The sequence below is a fragment of the Zonotrichia albicollis genome, chromosome 3 (assembly GCF_047830755.1).
Source record: "Zonotrichia albicollis isolate bZonAlb1 chromosome 3, bZonAlb1.hap1, whole genome shotgun sequence".
Classification (NCBI taxonomy): Eukaryota; Metazoa; Chordata; class Aves; order Passeriformes; family Passerellidae; genus Zonotrichia; species Zonotrichia albicollis.
This window is the reverse complement of record NC_133821.1, coordinates 79,389,036-79,407,777: the sequence shown is the minus strand read 5'-3', so window position 1 is coordinate 79,407,777 and position 18,742 is coordinate 79,389,036. Positions and strand designations below refer to the sequence as shown.

The 18,742-nt window shown below is 36.3% G+C and overlaps 1 protein-coding gene across 1 annotated transcript in view; it reads left to right on the top strand.

Moving 5' to 3' along the window:
• Nucleotides 1-18,742, top strand: part of SLC16A10 (solute carrier family 16 member 10) — a 65,719-nt gene that overhangs the window by 32,566 nt on the left and 14,411 nt on the right. The window contains exons 2-3 of the mRNA XM_005485127.4: nt 7,031-7,175; nt 10,184-10,622. Of these exons, the coding sequence (XP_005485184.3) occupies nt 7,031-7,175; nt 10,184-10,622 (584 nt within the window). The remainder of the gene's footprint in view (nt 1-7,030; nt 7,176-10,183; nt 10,623-18,742) is intronic.

Here is an 18,742-nt window from a genome sequence, read left to right as displayed (position 1 = left end):
AAAATTTTTGATAGTATTGCTTTAAGGGAGAGCCTAGCTCAGACATCTGCAAACTAAACACGGGAAAGTAAGCAAACTGGAAGCTGTAGTCATGTAACCTGAGTTCAGAGTATAGGATACTTCCTGTGGCAGCATTATGTCATAAATTTATTTTTAGTCCTTAAACACATACTTTCTCTAATGGGATCAGCAGTTCTTCTTTGGATACAAGAAGCAGTGGACTTTTTTTGACAGTAGGGATTCTAAGTGTGTTTGTACATGCATTTTAACATCTGCTTTCCTTTTGCACTGACATACTGTTCTGGGATCTGTGGATTACTCAGTAATAGGAGTGGCAGTGTGAAAACCAGTTGCTTTCCCTTTTGCACCCACAACTAATGAAATTCCTCACAATTCATGAGAATTTACTGAGGAGGTTCTGGAACAATTTTCACAGGCAGGTGTAAGCAAAACATGTAGCACAAGGTATTTGATGTTGTCTTTGGGTAGTGATAGGTTAGATAAAAATGGGGTGGCAATTTCCAGGAGGCTGACTTACAGAGGCTCTCAGAGGATATTGGAATATTTGTTGGGTCCAATGGTTGTGTTGATGATAGGTAACTAATATCTGCTGAGCAATTCCCTCTTTTGGAAATTACTGGCTTTCCCTGGAGAAAAAAAAAATGGATAAAAGAGAATGTATCTGGAGTGCCTTAGGCAAAGGATAACCCAGTGCTTCTGGGCACAAGGCAAGAAGAAAAAAACGATACTGATGGAAAAATTGCATCATAGGAGGGAGATACAGTAGGTCTAAGCAATGAATTTTACATCTCCAGTTTTAATAATAGGTCTCGTATGATTTGCTTGTTAGGATCTATTTGGTTTACAGTTCAAGGATACCCGCAACTCCCTCATATTTTTAGGGGGAAAACAGTTTTATTCCTATGACTAGGTTTGTTTTGTGTTTTTTTTTTTTGTTTACCTGAAGAAATTCATATTGCCAGACTTTTTTTTTTTCCTTAAGAACTGCTGATGTTTAACATGATCTTCAGAATCCAGTTTTTCAAGAAGCAGGAATTTAGAACAGTACTGTTCCATGAATTATATGGAATAACTCTGGTTATCTGGTCTGACACCCTTCACTCAAAGCCAGCCTAGTTAAAATATATTGAACCTCTGAGTTAGATCAGCTAGATCTGAGTTATTCAGTGTTGTCCAGTCAAGTTTTAAATACACCCAAGAAAGGAATTTCCACTACATTTTTGGGTCACACTTTCTAAAGTTTGACTAACTTTATGGTGAAAATTTTCACGACATCTAATTGGAATATCCTTTGTTGCAATTTCAGTTGGGGTTTTGTCCCATTGCAGTACATGAATGAAAAGAAGATAGCTTTGGCTGACCACTAGACTTGCTGTGTTCTTCTGTTACTGCTGGGTGATTAATATGGCAAATTAAACTCAGCTTATGTATGTGTCTCATGAGGAGAAAGGTAATCTAAATAAGTGGTAAAAAAGGTGTCTGCACCTTCGGACATCATTAGCATTTGTAGGAAAATAAGGTCATGGATAGTTTTATAAACATATTTACTCAGAAGCAGCTGCAATACATAAAGAACAAAAAGAGGGAGAAAAAAGGAAGTATAATTAGAACATAGAGACTGGGAAATAAAGAAACATTATTACATAAGTTATTGCATAATAAGCATGCAATTCTGGCTACCTGGTCTCAGAAACAGTGGGATGTACTCAATATAAAGGGGCAAAGTACATCTTCTGTACAAAGACAGACTGAATCAAAAAGTTGCTTCATTTTGGAGAAGAAATTAGTATGAACAGATCTGATAAGGGCCCATAAAATCATGGGTTTCAAGAGGAACCTCAGCAGGGATGATTAATTCTTGTTTCTTATAGTGGAGGAATTAAATATGAGTAAGTTCAAAGCCAAGGGGAGTTATTTCTAATGTGGTGCTGGTGCCCTGAGCATGTTCTGTAACTGATTACAACAAAAGCAGGGAAGCCAAAATAATATTGATGGAACTGAATGTTCCTGTTGAATGGTTAGATGCAGCATTCTACTTAGGCAGTTCCTAAGCTTCTTATTGCTGAATCTTGGAAGGATGTAGCCAGGGAAAAAGCATGCTAGCTCTTTATCCAGAGGTCTTTGTCTAATTACTTTGTGGTGGTCAGAAACAGGATTCTGGGCTAAATCAATCTTTGATCTACATGGCTTTGCAATTATCTTGTTGTTTTAAAAATTAAATGCCATGTAAATGTGATTTAACAGGCAAGGAATTATTAATACTAGCTGGAGACATGCAAATTATTTCCATAAATAACTTTCAGCAACCACTTTTGTTTCCTCCAGAACAGGATCTCTCAAATTTCCAAACTATTCTCATAACAAATCTTTTTATGGCAGTCAATCTTACACTTTGCTGAAGAGAATATCTGTGTAAATGGCCATAATAGAAGTATGGATCTTTTACCCATTCCATATTTAAATTATGGAGTTTTTTGCTGTAAGAAGTTGTGGAAGCTGAAAATACACCAGTGTTCCAAGGAAGCTTGGCAGTTCATGGAGGAGAAATTGCCAGAATATTGAAAAATGCAGTGGAAAAAGAAGTAATGTCCAAATTTATGTATAAAGAAAAACAAATAATAATAGGCTTAAGAAGTCTCTCAGCTGTTAGTGGTTTGAGGCTGGGAGATTACATACAGGCCTCCTTATGCTTGCATAAATTGTAACTAATAACTTAGTGAAAGCTAAGTATTATTCAAGCTAATTGAGCTTTTAGAAGTTACTAAGTGCCTTTATTTTTCTTGCCCCACATTGCTTGTCTTCTAGACAGCAGCATTTTGTTCTCTTTCTCAACCAGAACAATCTCAAGGGAAAATATTAAAAAAAAACCACCATCTTGAAGCTTGTTAAAGAATGAAGGGTGTTACTACTGTGTTGAGCCAAACACTTGTAAGGCATTTGAGGATAAAACTGCTAAGTTCCTTATTGTAATTCTTAGAAAAAATTGGTTTTAAACCAGAAGGTTTTGGACAAGTAGCCTTTATTTAAATTTGTGCATGATAAAGCATTCCAATAGAATATGATAATAATGTTTTCTTTTTTGTTGTCCTGTAAATCCTAGTGCTTGACTCTAAAAAAATGAACTAAAATATTTAATAGCTTGGTTTATAATTTGACAGATAAATATTCATTGTGTAATCTAACTGTGACAGTGGGAATAATTCTGAAAGTGCTCAGATATTAGATACTATATTTATAGTAAAGGCACTATTTAAAATAATAGTTATTTAATTTTTAAAGAGTCATGGTAGAACAGCAGCATATTTTTGGAGTACATGGTATAGTTGCATTGCAGTAGAGTTTTGAACAGAGGAAATAATTAAAGAAGTATCAGAATATATGTTCAGCTTTTCAGTGAACTGATCAGGAAAGAACATGTAGCTGTGACTTTCATGTTTGAATAATTCTAGTTATAGTGAAACTTTGAGGTTTTGTAATCCATTGTGTATTTCACTGGCACAGAACAAATAGACTTTTCAGTACAGGTGCTCCCTGGTCTGATACTTTTATCTTAAGGATGACTACTTTTCCATCTTCTAGGGAAGCCTGGGAATTGTTAAATGCACAGAAAATTACATGTTTTGAGGAGTTAATTCTTAACTTTCAGTGCCTTAAGGAATATTTAAGTCCTTAAAGTAGAAATAGGTTTTCTTCTATAGCAATCAAAATGTTTTGTGTATGAGTATGAATACAGTTATATGTAGCAATTAGGTGCTGTATTAATATCTGAATTAGCAGCTCTGGAGTATGGCCAGCTTGTGCCAGGAAGGCAGCCAGTAGCCTGGAGGAGAAATACTTTAATTAATATGTAATAACTGCTCTAGAGAGCGCTCAGTATTCTGGCAAGCAGCACTTGTAATTTTTTGTATTACTTAGGACAGTTGTAATATCTGTTTGAAAAAGTGTGGAAGACAATTCAATGTACATTTTTCATACTGAATGAAAAAGTATAAGGGTACTTGAAAACTTACTTAAATGAAGTGAGATCAAAAATTACTTGGATCTATTGAATATATTTAAAAGCCAAAAATTTCTTTGTAGAATGAAGATATCACAGCAAGAATTATTTGCATTAGGGCATTTAAAGATTTACTCATGTACTGTTCTGTTTATTTTTGGTGCAAGGTTTCTTTACAAAGGAAGAAGGCAGTACATTTTTTTGATCTATGTATAGAGGTGAAGTTTAACTTCAGGAATATTCTTTTCAATAGATAATAAAGCTGTTCATACAAAACATGCCAACCACATCTCTAAACTACATTTCTGTAGATTAATGAGAGCAACTTACTAACCTGAAGCAGTAATTTGAAGGGCATTAGGTAGATAAGTGGTCTCCCACTTCTGCAGTGGGACTTATTCCCACATGAACATTCCATTCTGAAATGCTTCAGATAAGGCATCATCATTTATCTTAACTGTCTGTTGTGTTGAAAACCAGTGGAAACTTTCTCTTTTAGGCTCTGCCCTGTCATTATTGTAATAAACAAAGAGAATCAAGTGATGAAAAAGGCATAGTTTTTTCATGAGTGCCTGGAAGCACAAAGAGACAAAATCAACATGTTAGTTTAATTTGAGCTGAATGTCTTCAGCCTTTTATATTCCAATTATTTTATAAGCTGTATAGGCCATTAAAAAACACTGTAAACCTGGACTTCACTAAGTAGAATGGAAATAAAATCACAGCCTGTAGCTCTAAAGTAATTTAGTCAGTTACTTTATGCAAGCTACTTAAGCTCAGTTTTAGGTGCCCACTTTCTTTGCTGCTTTTGCCTCCATGAATGGGGGTCATGTGAGATTGAATTCTCAAAACCAGTCATCTCTGGTGGGCTTGTCTCCTGTCTGTTGCCTTTTTATCTTTTTGTACCTGGACAGGTAAGGTGACAGATGGTTCAGCCATTCCTTGTACCTTCATACCCAGTGAAACTTGTGATGGATGCTTGTCAAGGCTTAGCTGCCTCTTTGCCTTGCAGGAGGGGGACTCTGATTCCTAGTGCTGCCCTGCAACTCATGCAGAGGTGCTGAGGACTGTTCATGGTGGTGTAACCATTTATTTGGGAGGGTGATAGGCTGAAATGGACATTCTGTCCCCTGGTGTTTGCAGTTTCCTTTGAACAGTAAAACTGCAGGCTCACTCTGGGAAAGATAAGTATAAGGATGAGGAGTCTTGTAGAAGTTGGACTTCTTAGAAGCTTTGTAACTGCCTGGTCTCCAGGCTGTGTGAGAACATCTCCCTTAGAGTCCTGCCTGCAAACTGTGGGTTGTATGATGTCTTGTCCCATCAATAGCCATTGGGGCTGTAATAGGGGCAGATCTCAGAGGAGTTGTGTCCTGCCACACCCAAGGTGCTCTTGAGCTTTCCCCTACTGCAGGGAACTAGACCTTTCATAAACTTGGTCTTTGCTGTTCAGGCAATGTCATGGGTCTTTGTTCTTCCTAATCTCTTCTGCTGTCCCTTCGTACAGCTTGAGATTTTGCTGCAGGGGTGCAAGGTAGCAGGGCTATCATATATGGGGTAACCCTACACAGGAAATGGCCATAAAAGCATCTCAACCTTAGATTGTGCCTTGAAACTCTATTATTTTATCACATGATCAAAAAATCCCAGTAACACACATCCCTCCCTCCCTTCCCCAGACAGTTAGGCCATGGTTTGTTGAAAGCATTGTTTGACCTAAAATAAAGGTTTTGTTTCTTGTACTCATTTCTGGTTATCTCTAGCTATCTATTCTCTTGTCTTTCATTTACATTGTAAACTCTCAAAAGAAACAAGTTTTTGCTTGTTAGTTTCTTTTTCTGTCGTTAGTGCCTTGCACGATGAGGTCTCAGTCAATGTATAGGGCTCATTGGCACTTTGACAACTCATCTCCTAAGCTTTGGTAGTGGTAGATTTACTTGCAAATATACTTTATTTGGTCTTGTAGTTATAAGCTTTTCCAGGTAATTTTGTCTTCATCACTAAATCACAATTGTTTTTCTAACTATGTCATTAGGAAAGATATTCTAAACAAAATTCCAGTTACATAAATTGAAAACTCTTTCAGGTTGAAAGAGTTGTCCTTTCTTCTGTATAATTCAAAATGAAAATAAAATATTTTTTCCAATTCATTTTGAATTAGCAGCTTTTTCCACTTTCTGTTTAGACAATTTTTTTCCCCCCCATATAGGCAGGGCCATTTTCAATATATACATTACTATATATATCAAACATACTAGTTGTAACTACTAGCTGTGCTAAAAAACCCCACTTGGGGCTGAAACTGTAGTGGAGTCACTTGAATTGAATCTGAATGATCTAATAAACCAAGTACAGTTTTCACGTTGTCTGTGAATTTCAAGCAGTATCAAAAGTAGTGAAATTTTCCCATTATATATATAGGAAAGCGGTTTTACTAACTCAAGTTTGTTTAGTCTAAAGTAAAGTCACATTCCTATTGTTTATATTGCAGTCTAAAAGCATATTGGTTGCTCATTATTGATGTTCAGTATGATATACAACTAGTAATGAAATTTAAAAATTATTACTCTTTTTTTCAGCAAATGTACCTGTTTAAAGTCATTAAGGTCTAGCATTAAGTCAAGTGAAATGAACTAACTGATGCCAGAATGAATATGAATCCTCAAAGGTGTCTTTAATGACCTAGGCATCAGTTTGGATAATAGGTTAGTTACTAGAGAAATGTTTTTGTGCTTATAAGGAAAAAAAAAAAAGTAGGAGTAATAGCTACAAAAAAGTTAATTGCATGCTTTGAGCTGATAAAATCTAAATTAGTTGATTATATAAATTGTTAGGGTCTTTTTTTTTTACCATGTTAGGTAAATATATTTCAATATGTAGTTAAATGTTTTTAAAATAGTTACCCAGTTGCTACCCAGCTTTAGTTCAGCAACATAAAATCCTAGGTGAAAACAAGTATTAACTGAAAGCTGAAATCACTTGGTCTTCTAAAATGTTGTCTTTTCTATTTTGCAGCATGGGTGAGCTCTCTTTCCATGGGAATGGTCTTCTTCTGCTCCCCAATAGTCAGCATATTCACAGACCTGTTTGGTTGTCGAAAAGTAGCTGTTATTGGAGCTGCAGTAGGGCTTGTTGGACTCCTTTCAAGTTCTTTTGTAAGGTAAAAAACTTAAATTCATAATTTTGAATGTATTTTATCAATTTTTTGGTGTTGTAATATTGATCTAATGAGTAGAAGGGTTAAACAGTGCTACTTTATATTATCTTTAGAAAACTTGTTTCTTTTGTGTTTGGTTTTGTCTTTCAAACTATGATTTGTGAACTTCCAACTTAAAAAGTATTTTAAAAACCTTAATGTTTATAAATAAAAGAATACCTATTTAACAGGAACTACTGTTTATAAATATATCAACAGCAAGACTAGTGCTATAAGATCAACAGCATTGTCCAGGATAAACTTATATATTTGCTTGATGTACATTGTGTTGTAACAGGTACATAAACATTGTTGTTGTCTTCCCTTCCAGGCCTGTCCCCTTAATTTTCTTTTGGAAGTTTTAATGGTGATCAAAACACAGTAGAGCCTCCAGGAAGCTGTTAAAATTCTAGTGAAATTTGATGTTTTCTTCTGTTCTTACTGGTCCAATTGCCAAACATGGAGATAGAGAAAACCTTGGTGTATTGACTATACTTAAGACTTATTCATTTTAGATTTTTTTTTCTTCTAGTTTTCAATTAATGTATGTGTTTCTTTTCGTTTTTTTCATTTGCATGTAACTTTTGCAGAGTAAATCTTAAGGAATTAAAGAGTGACTCATTTGTGGCATGTACCCTGTAGAAGATGAGGAAACAGGAAATTTACTTAGTTTAGTCATGGTCAGAAATTTGTTAGTGAAGGTAGAGTGTAAGAAGTAGTGGGAAAATAATCCAGTTACCGCTAGTTTTCAGAGACTTTTTTTGTCCCCACCCTTAGCAAAATAAGTATAGGAACAATCAAGCTACATTCAGAAGAGCTTTCCATTTAGGTGCAAATGTATTGATGCAGGCAAAAAACTTGTGAATGTCTTTTCTGTGCTTGTACTCTGAATCAGATGGATGTGAGCTGCTGTGATCTGAATGGTTAATCCTGGCGCAAATATTTGGCTTAATTAATTTTATTACACAAACAAAAAAATTAAAAGATGTGTCTTGGAAAAGTCTTTCTTCCTCCTTTCTACCTAGTAGTATGTTGAGTGATGAATACCAAACCACCCTTGTCATTAGATAAAGATCATTCTTGTGTTTGTCTGATACCCTGTTGAACAATGGCACAGAAGAGACATGCAAGAGCAAGTTGTTTTGTAAAGGCTTTAAAAATATTTCAGCTTAACTAAACTTTGAAGAGCACTTTGAGAGGTGAATTCTTGTAAGAGTACATGCCAGGCTGGTGTGCATACTTGGTGTTTCATTATGTTGCTGACACTAAAATGATTTATGCCTGTGATGTTATCAGTTCATTAAAGGAGCGTAGTTCAGTTACAGAAGCCAGTGTTCTGTAAGTAAAATACTGTAAAGTAGGCAAATGTCATATGATCTACTGCTTTTGCATTGCACCAATTTCTTAATATAAATTTTATGTCTTAGGAAATTAAGATGTGTTTATAATGCAGGACAATATTTTAATATGCATGTTGTGCTGCAGACTCTTTGAGTGAATTTACATATGGAAGCAAAAGTTCACTGTCTTCCCTGCATGATGTTACTCCTCTCATTTTGTAACTTCTGGTTTTATTTTCCTGGTTATTTTCCATTAATAAAGGTAATAAGTCTTTCCCCTTTTGTTGTTTCTGCTGGCTTATGTTGTGTATCATCAGTTTCAGAAATTGATAGTTTAATATAGAAGGTGACAATATTATGTTACAATTAATTATTTTTCACTATAATACACAAACCCAGAGTACCTGGAGTCAGACCTTGATTAGTCAAATACTGTTTCCTAAGAAGTTCTTGCATAGGGAGCTTGTGGAATTGGTTTTTTTACAGAGGGGTGCTGGCAGGTTGCATCCTGTCATGAAAAGCACTACATAAAGCATTCACGCTCATTTAAAAAAAGTTAGAGTTAAAAAGAGTAACTGTTTTCCAGAAGTGCTTTAAATGCAGGTGTTAACTGATAAAACAAGAGGTGAGGGTTCATTGTAAACATATCATTAAAAAATTATATAAACTCTCATGTGCTGCCTCAGAAAACTCAACAATTTCTTGCCCCCTGCCTTCATCTAAATGTTAAAAAATGTGTTCTTTCACTAACTGGTACTACAGCACTAGTTTAATTAATTCTACTGCTACTGTTACTTCATACTTTTAACATTTCTTGCACAAGTACTTTTTATTCATGTCACGTGTTTGTGATCAATTACAATGGGTCTGCTTTATTTCAGTTGTAGAGTAAATGGTAATAATAGTGAACTTCATGATGAAGATCCACCTTCCTATGAGATGAAATGTTTCATTTCTTATTAAGAATTTTAGTTCTTTCTTAGCATATTCAATATATGTGCCAAACCACTGAATTTAAAATATTTATTCAAAAGGAGACTATTTGTCTAAAAAATTAATACCTAAAGAGTCTATAATTTATTAATGTATTACATCACAAAATTTTGTCATTATTTAAATATTTTATTTTTCAGTATTAATTATGTTTGCCACGTTTGTTACTTTATTTTCATAACAAACTGTTTACTTGTTTTTATGGGTTCATGAGGAGAGTTCAGTATAACATTTGACCTGCTAGCATAGTGAAGAAATGTGTAAATCAAAACAATACAATTTTCTTTGGGAAAAAAAAAATCCAAAAACCTAGCAATGGTTGAACTTACATTTGGCTAATTTGCCTTGACAGTGATTTTTAAAACTTTTTTTAGCCCCATTATTTGATGTTATTAGAATTGAATTTAATTTTTTTTTTACCTGTTCAGTGAACTCTGTGAAATTTTTCAGTGGAAGGAGATAGACTAGTTGGTGAATTAAGCTGATACAGTGCTATTCAACTAGAAGTATATACAAACTCTTATTTACAGTAGTGAGTTGTGTTGATCGATTGAGAAGCTGTTTTGTTGTCACTTCCAGGTGCATGAGCATCCACTGCCTTACCAAACACTGATGATTTGTTCTTTTCTTTTGGTACAGCACCATTGAACCTCTGTATTTCACCTACGGGATCGTGTTTGCCTGTGGCTGCTCCTTTGCCTACCAGCCCTCCCTGGTCATCCTCGGGCACTACTTCAAGAAGCGCCTGGGACTGGTGAATGGCATTGTCACTGCGGGCAGCAGCCTGTTCACAGTGTCACTGCCCTTCCTCCTCAGGGTCCTCCTCGACTCTGTCGACCTCTTCAACACCTTGAGGGTCCTCTGCATCCTTATGTTTGTTCTCTTCCTGGCTGGATTTACGTACAAACCTCTCATTCCCAACACCAAAGGCAAGGAGGGAGGAAAGAAGGGAAAATTCAAATTACCTCCTGCGAAAAAGATTTGCAACTTCTCAGTTTTCAAAGTTCTCAGCTACCGAATCTGGGCTTTAGGGATTCCAGCTGCACTTTTTGGATACTTTGTGCCTTATGTTCACTTGGTAAGTGCACATTTCTTTCTGGGTGTGATGTGTTTGAAACTATACATACTTGCCTTTGTGTTATTGCTAAAGAAAGCAATTGGTGATTGGAAGCCAGATTTAAACTGCAGGTTGTGTTGGGGAGAAACACAAAATTAATTTGGATGTTGTCTTATTAAAAGAGTGCTTTAATCAGAAGTATTAGTTAAGCTGGATAAAATCTTTGTTCTTTGGTCTCAATGCAAGGTTTAAAATCCTTTAACCATGAAAAGAGAGATTTGAAAAGTATTCTATACTATTCCAAAGAGAATTCTTTATTTTGGTACTCAGCTGCATACATAGCCAATGACACTTGTGTGTTTTAGATGCAGTGTGAAAGGAGTAAAACATTCCAGAAGTGTAATTTTTGTTCCTTTGTATGGAGGTTTGTTAAAGTGTCAATTTTCAGACTCTGTTGTATTCTCCATGTTTCAGGTTTATTGAAAGCAAAATACATGGATTTTTCTGTCTCTCAAACCTCAGCCTTTTAGTTTACTACATTTTATAGCATTCATGTAACTGCTGCTCTTACCCTGTCCCACAGCTGCCAGGTGAGCTGTGTTTTATTGCTGTCTTCAGCAGCTGAAGGAGCTTTGGCTTCTGGTGATGGGGAAGATGTCAATTAGCCATCTCCTGTACATGTACTAGAGTTATTTCCCTAGCAGGGTTGTGTTGGTTTTTTTTCTGTAGTACACTCCTAAACTAAGCAATTCAGGTGCAGCTGGGAGATTCATGCATTTGTATCAGGCTGGCTGACATACATTGCACTGCTTAAATGGTGAATTGTTCCTGGACACCATGCTGGTGGTGCTCCCTTGACTGAAGTGGTGTGAACCAAAAGGCTTCAAAGGGAAAGGTGGCGAAAAGCCCACAGTCTCCAATGAGATGCTGCTTTGAGACCATTACACATCGTCATATTAAGAGTATTTGATAGAGCATGGGCTAGTAGAACTCAGTATGAAAACAGAAGGGTCATTTTAATACTTGTTATTCACCCACGATAGAACAGTGAGATTAATGAAAATAAGTATCTTCACTTCTGTTGAAAAATCTTCAATGCCTTAAAAGCTATTTTTTTATTCAATGTAACAAACGGCTGTCACTGCTTTCTGGCAATGGATTAGATTACTGACTCTACATCAGATATTTATTTTTGAAAGTATCTTATGGTAGGGGCCAGTGTGTTTTTGAGCAGTTATAAACTGACTTCTATTAATGGTTACTTCTTGTAACTTAGTTTTTAATCACATAGATCTTATTGTATACCACTTCGATTTAGCCTTTTTCAAAGAACTGTACAATCCAGATGACATCTTGTGCTATTTCCCCATAAGCTTTGTAGAGATGCTTTAAAATAAAACCAACTTCAGAGGGGTAGGAGTCAGGTGTTCTAGAGTAAGCTATTGGATAGGTCATAAATCATCGTTAACCCTTGCAGAGAACTGAAGAATAAGGCTATACAAGCAAGCAAAAAGAACTTCTAAAATATATTTATTGAACAAAAAGCTTGTAATTTTTTTTAGAAGATGCTTGTGTTACTGCTTCCTGTTCGCAATTCAGACTAAAGCAGCTAGTTGGCTTGTAGAGAACAAAGCCCCTTATATTATCCTATACAATATAATATTATGATAATATAATTTTCTTTTTTATCGGGTACTTTCTCCCCATCAGACTGGAACATGAAATAAATCAGCTTGGCTTCTGAAATAAATCTGTAGTATAGGTAAACAATTTGATTGAGGCTGTTTCTAATATAGTGTTTGATAACACTATAAAACTTATTCCAGTGTACTGTTAGAATCTAATATTTTAAAGGTTACCTCAAAATTGTATGAAGATACTCTTTTTGCTCAGAGTTTCAGAGAAACCATGATGCTTATGTGTTTATAACACATAATATCTTCAATAGGAGACAGACACAAGCTTTGTATGCTCCCTTTGAGAGGGGAATCTTCAGCCCTCAGTAAAACTTGGACTGAATAAATCTTGTCAAAACCCCTTCCTGAAACCCAGAAGTTTTAATTTTAATTTATGTGTACTTAAATACTTGATTTTTCTTGAAATCCCTGTGGATCTGAAAAAAATCAGTGCTTATGAAGGCACAGTGTGGATTGTGCCCTTCAACACAGATACTTCAGCTCAAGTAGATAGCTCTGGATTTTTTCATCATAGTTTTGTCTGCTTTTGATAAAAAAGCCACACTTTGTGTACTTCCAGAAGTATAAAGAAGTATGTGCTTACAAGTAAGTCAAAGGCTATAAGAAAAAATAGTTTTTCACTGGCACATCTACCAAACCTGAGACTACTTTCCTCATCTTTTGAAAATGAAAGTTACTATTGTTTCATTGCTTATTTTTAAAAATGTGGTAACTGGAAGAGGGATATGATCTCTAGACAAGTGACAGCTTTTGTTATGTTAAAATTCTTGAATTTTTCACAGTGTTAGGGGTGTCTGACAGCAGCCAGACTGCTAGACTTGTAACACTGGTTAAAAGTGCCCTAAGAATAAAATACAGTGAATGTCATAGCCTCTCACCTGGTACCTGTACTCACTAAGTTCCATTTTTCCCACCTGGAAAGAGGGCTTCTGCCAGAATGGCTGTGTTTGACCGTGTGGTGAAGCCCAGGTGGCACAGACCCTGTGTGTCACTGCATGGCCCCTGGTGGCTGCTGGAGGCACTGTCTGCCAGCCTGGCACAGCTCAGGAGCTCCTGCGCTCCCAGCCAGGCTCTCTGTGTGCTTCTGTGCCCTCCCCAGTCTCTGTTCATCCCTCTTGCATTTCCTGAAGCCTGTTGGAAAGGAGAATACATGCTGTGACTCCTGCAGTGAAAGAGAAGTAAAAACTTTTTTGGGCTTCGAAGTAACAGAATTAGCCAAGTCTTTGCAATTTAACTCTCTGCACCATGTTTGCTGTGTGGAATAAAAGCTGTTAAAACTGAAGAAACAACCTGCTCATTAAGCAGGCTCTAATTTAAAATTAAATGCACTAACAAATTGATTATATGGCATGCTAGATAGGAGCTGGTAACTCTTGCCAGCTCCTTGGCATGAATCCTGACTGGTAGGTATTAGGCATCAGATTCCTTTTGGCTCTTGCAGGGGAGAACCAAAAGGGAGAGCTTTTCTTATCCCTGTTTAATTGGTGTCAAATTCCATTAATAGGTGTTCCATTACATGTAACTTGGGAATTGGGTTGAGATGAAAACTATAAATAAGTTTTGACTTAAGTTTATTATATACTTCCAGCATTAATTGAGATTGTTAAAGAACAAACCAATAAGTCATAAGATTACTAAATCAAATGGTTGTTATTCCTCTCAATTTTAAAATCAGTCCTAACTAGTGACTGAGATTTTCTTGCTTAGGTGCCTCTCTAAAAGAGGCAGACAGACAAGTAAAATCCTTGCTTAGTCTATTTTGGTTCAAATTGTGAATTCATAGCAGCAATCTGTAGAATCAGTGGAAAATGCTCTTTTCAAGTGTTTTTACTAAGGACTGTCTCACGAGTAAATGAAGTATATCTGAAAGAAAGTATACCTAGTCTCTGTGCCACTTGTCCTGTGCTTGTTTTGATAATAAATAGAGAACTTCTGTTTTTCAGCAGTCTGATGTTAAGGGCTTGTTGTTGTTCTCTTACCCTTCAAAAAGTATTTACTCAATCAGTATCATGCATCCTTAATTCTTAGGAGCTTGTTAGGTCATTTCTGTTAAAATTTGATACAAGGTCACATGCTCAGTAGCTTACAAGATGTGTTTGCCTTTTGTGCTTTATTTAGCAGGGTGAAAAGAAATACTGCTTAAAATGGATGTTGTCACTGCCTGGTCTTCTCTAAACAGTGACTGAGGTCATTACCACTTTTCAGCATGAATTTAGGAAAATATTAATTATGACACACTTACAAAAAGGGACCCAATATTGTGTAATTTTCATGTAGCAATATTCAGCCACTATGAGGAATACTGCTAGGACTGATAATACCATCTTAATACTTTGAGTGTTTCAGTCCTGTACTAATTTGTCTTGGAGTGTTTACAAGTATGGTTTGATTTAGCAGTTACTTTTATTAAATGCCTCTTGCTAATGATAGATCCTGCCTTATTTATAGTATTTGATACCTTGCAGGATGAAAAACTGAATGTAACAACCAAGTAGTTGGAAAAAAAAAGTGCACATATTTGTTATGTGTTCTACTTTTAAAAAAGGCATCTGGATAGTAGATAATGCAGTGAAAATGTGTCTTGATAAAGTTTACCTTTTAAAGTTTAAATATTTGTTATGAAGAAATACTCCTAAAGAATTACTAGATATGTTTGAAAATAAGGCTTGTGGTTTAAATATGGCTTCAGGCTTGTATACAAAGCTACCATTAATTGATATGCAGTGTGAAAGTTCCCATGACAGTGACTGTCCTTTTAAAACTTCAGAGTAACTCAGGAAAAGATTTCAGTACTTCTCACCTTGCTTTGCTGCCTGTTTCTTAATTTACTGTGTAGATCTGGCTTTTCCTTTTGATGCTTATCCATGCCCATATTCCACAATGGGTACATGCATATGTAGAGATTTCTGGTTAGCAGTAGCTATGTGGAGTACATGTGTTCTCTGTCTGTTTGCTTCATGTTTAAGAGACGAAAAAATGGTTTGTGTCTGACCATTTTTTCTAACAACTTTCTTAGAAGACTGTCTTGGTAGACAAGTAAGTACTGGATTTAATGTCCTCGATAGATGGATGCTGAAGATTCATTGCCTCTCTGAAATCTGCATGTGCCAGGAATAGGCTCATCTAGACCTCCAGAGAACGGGGAAGTGAGATTGCAGACCTAATGCTCAGGGGGGAAAAAGGTAGATACTTCTGCTGAGAAACAAAGCATCACCTTGGACTCTGCTCTAAGATTCTTGGAAAAGAAAATACATCTCAGAAATGAAAAGTAAAGATGCTTCCAAGCAATTTTATTCATGGGAGAATCGTGAAACTGGTTAGAGTAGGTTAGTCAAAAGGACTTTTTCATGCATATAAACAAACTCATTTTCTTGGCTGCATCACAAAATCAGGCAACTTGGATAAATATTAGTCTGTCCTCTGGGTGGCTGTGTCTGTCTCCAGATCTTGTGTTTGTCACTTTGAAGTTGCTGAGTCTAGTGCCATGACCACAGTGTCTGTCCTTGGACAAAAAGACAGTGCTCTCTGCTGGTCTGTTTCCTATCTTTTGCTGGAGCATTCATTTTGTTCCTGCTCTTTAGATAAGAAAAGTAGTCTTTTCACTTTAGAAACATAATTAACAGGAGGACTTGCTGATATGGATTAGAGCTGATGCAGACTTTTTTTGCCAGATTTGATTCCTCCCCCCCACCTTCTGATCTGTAGTGTAAGTTCTGTGTCTTTTGTGTGATTTATCTGTTCTACAACTACCTTATCATCTTGGAGTATCTTTTTAAATCAAGCCTTGAGGATGACTTGGCCTTCAGCTCTGTTCTTTATGAGCCACCTAGTTTTGGATAAATGGTTGCCCATGTCTCATTCTCTATCAGTGATGTGCCTTGTTTTTGTTAATAAGAGATCAGATTCCGCTGTGCAAATTCAGTGTGTTTGAACCTTTGCTCCCTAAAATATGTGCCAATAAAAACTGTTGTCTTGTGCAATCAGCTTGGAGAAATGAAGAGCCAAGTTCTTGTGAGATCCTCTGTAGTTACAGCTTTCATAAGAACTTGTCTGAAAATCTTGCCCTGTAATTTGCAAGCTGTATTTACTTCCATATACTCTGGAAGTTTCTAAAACTTATTCAGGACAACACATTCTATCTATTCTGCCTGTTAAGAAAAATGGACATTTTCCACTTGTAAACTGCTCCCTCCCCAGGCAAAAGCTGTGGGTTGTTAGGAAGAATTATACTGGAAAAATATAAAGGGAGTATAGAAACCACCTAAGACTCTTCAGGTAGTTCTGAGCTGCTGTGTTGGGATGGTGTATGATAGTCAGGATGAATCTCACTGCACTGTTTGATGTCCTGCCCAGCAAGAGCCTAATCATCTTCTGTAACATTTCTTACAAATATTTCTGTAACTCTTCAAGCCTCCCCTAAGGAGAGAACGCACTGATGTTGTGTTCCCTGAATGTTGTTAGCTATGACATCTCTAAATTACATCTCCTCACTTGAGAAATGAGTGTTTTAGCTTCAGCCCTTGTCCACAGACAGTGGCAGTGGCTCTGTGTCCTCTGCTGTGGGAGACTTGCCCAGGGAGCCACAGTAGAAAGGATTTACCTTGCATTATGTGAAGCTGTTCAAGTTTTGTATTGTGTGTAATGTCCTGATCCTACACCTCTCTCCTCCCTTTAATTCTTATGCCCCTGGGTTCTACAGTGGAGACAAATGGAAGCACAGAAATAAATGTTTTCCTCTATGTTTGAGGGCAGAGCATGTTGAAGAGTCAGGTGAATACTCTAAGGACTCCAGTAACCAAAAATCTCTAAACTTTCATGTACAAAGTCTGCATGCCCACAGTAAAGTGCATACACATAACACATCTTGTAAGGCAGTAAGACATCAGTTCTTGTAAGGTAAGTACTGTCTGTTTTTTGAACCACCTGTATTATGTTATAAATTTGCTACTTTTAGAATGTTGTGTAAAGTAATGCTGAATATCCAATGGATGTGTCTGGATTTTTTTTATTCAAACTGGAAAAAACTAGCCTCCATCACTCCATTCACTTGCTTTTATGGGCTGCTGTTCAAGAAACCTCTTTATTTCTTCAGATCTTCTACATCAGTCATTTGTCTGAAGTCTACCACATCTTTTCTTTCCCAGAATCTGCTGTTAGTCTTGTAATAGTAGGAAAGTATCTTTTAAATTATGTCCAGTACTAACCATAACTGTGTCAAACAGATTTCTCTATACTGTAGATATTCTAAAAAAGCTAAAACTAGGTATAGCTGCCAGTTTTAGCATTATTACCTTTCTCATCCACTTAATCTATCATATTTCTTTCTCCAATGGAAGACTAACAAGACACTGGTTTTGTAAAGGTCTGATGTAATTATTAAGCAGATGTCTCCGAGACCCAAAATCTTCAGTGGCTCCCTGTGCTTTACTTGCTTTTCTAATCTTTGCATTTATCTCCCTTCAGATCTCAACATCTGCTGCAGTTTGACTGCCCAGGTTAGTGAAATTTTCCCCCTTTATCCCACTTCTATTTTCCCATTTCTGTCATTATCCTGTGTACCCATTTCTTTTCCAATATTTCTCAATGTTGACCTGGAAGCATTTATTCTTGGTTAGATCATCCACTTTGGACATTGGGGTGAGTGGTGGGAAACGAAACAAATTATTTCCTACTTTATATTTGTGATTGCTATTGAAAGCATATTTTAGATATGTTTGTCAAATAAGTACTGAAGACAAATAATATTTGAAAATATACAGAAAGAACAGAAACAAACAAGAATAAACCAAAGGTTTTCTGGGCTATTTTTTAGAATTAAAAGTAAATTAAATTTAAAAAAAAAGGCAGCAGGTATGCTCAGGTGCAAACTATGTGGTGACCCTGAAGACAAAGGAGTCTTCTTCAGGTCTGTGCAATACTGGCAGGTTGAAAGGTCTGAGTTTCATTGTGATTTCCTTTGTATCTGTCTCTAACAGCACACTACTTCATGTACTCTGGCATAGTACAAACTATTCTAATAACAGATGGAGTGTATAATTCAAAGTCAGAGTAAATTTTGTGGGTTTTTTTTTTTTTTTTAGTTTTAATGCTCTTTTAATGGCAAACTCAACATCTTGTCTTTGGACTCTTGAAGCATCTTGACTTGAACTGAGCTCTTGAAACTTCATGTGCCCAGAAGCCTGAGATCACAGCTGGTTTTGCCCTGCTGTGCTCATACAAAGTAACAAACACTCATTGCCAAATTGCTTCTCTCATATACAGACCACCTTTTGTGTCCAGTTCCTGCTCCAGGAAGAGCTGTATGGAAAACATTTTCCCTTTTATGTCCAATTCAGACCTGTGAATATCTCACCGTGTGTTTTGAATCTTCTGTTAAGGAGATCTCAGAACATTGCTCTTTCTATTTGATTGTAGTAATTGTCAAGCTCTGAGCTATTTTCCAGG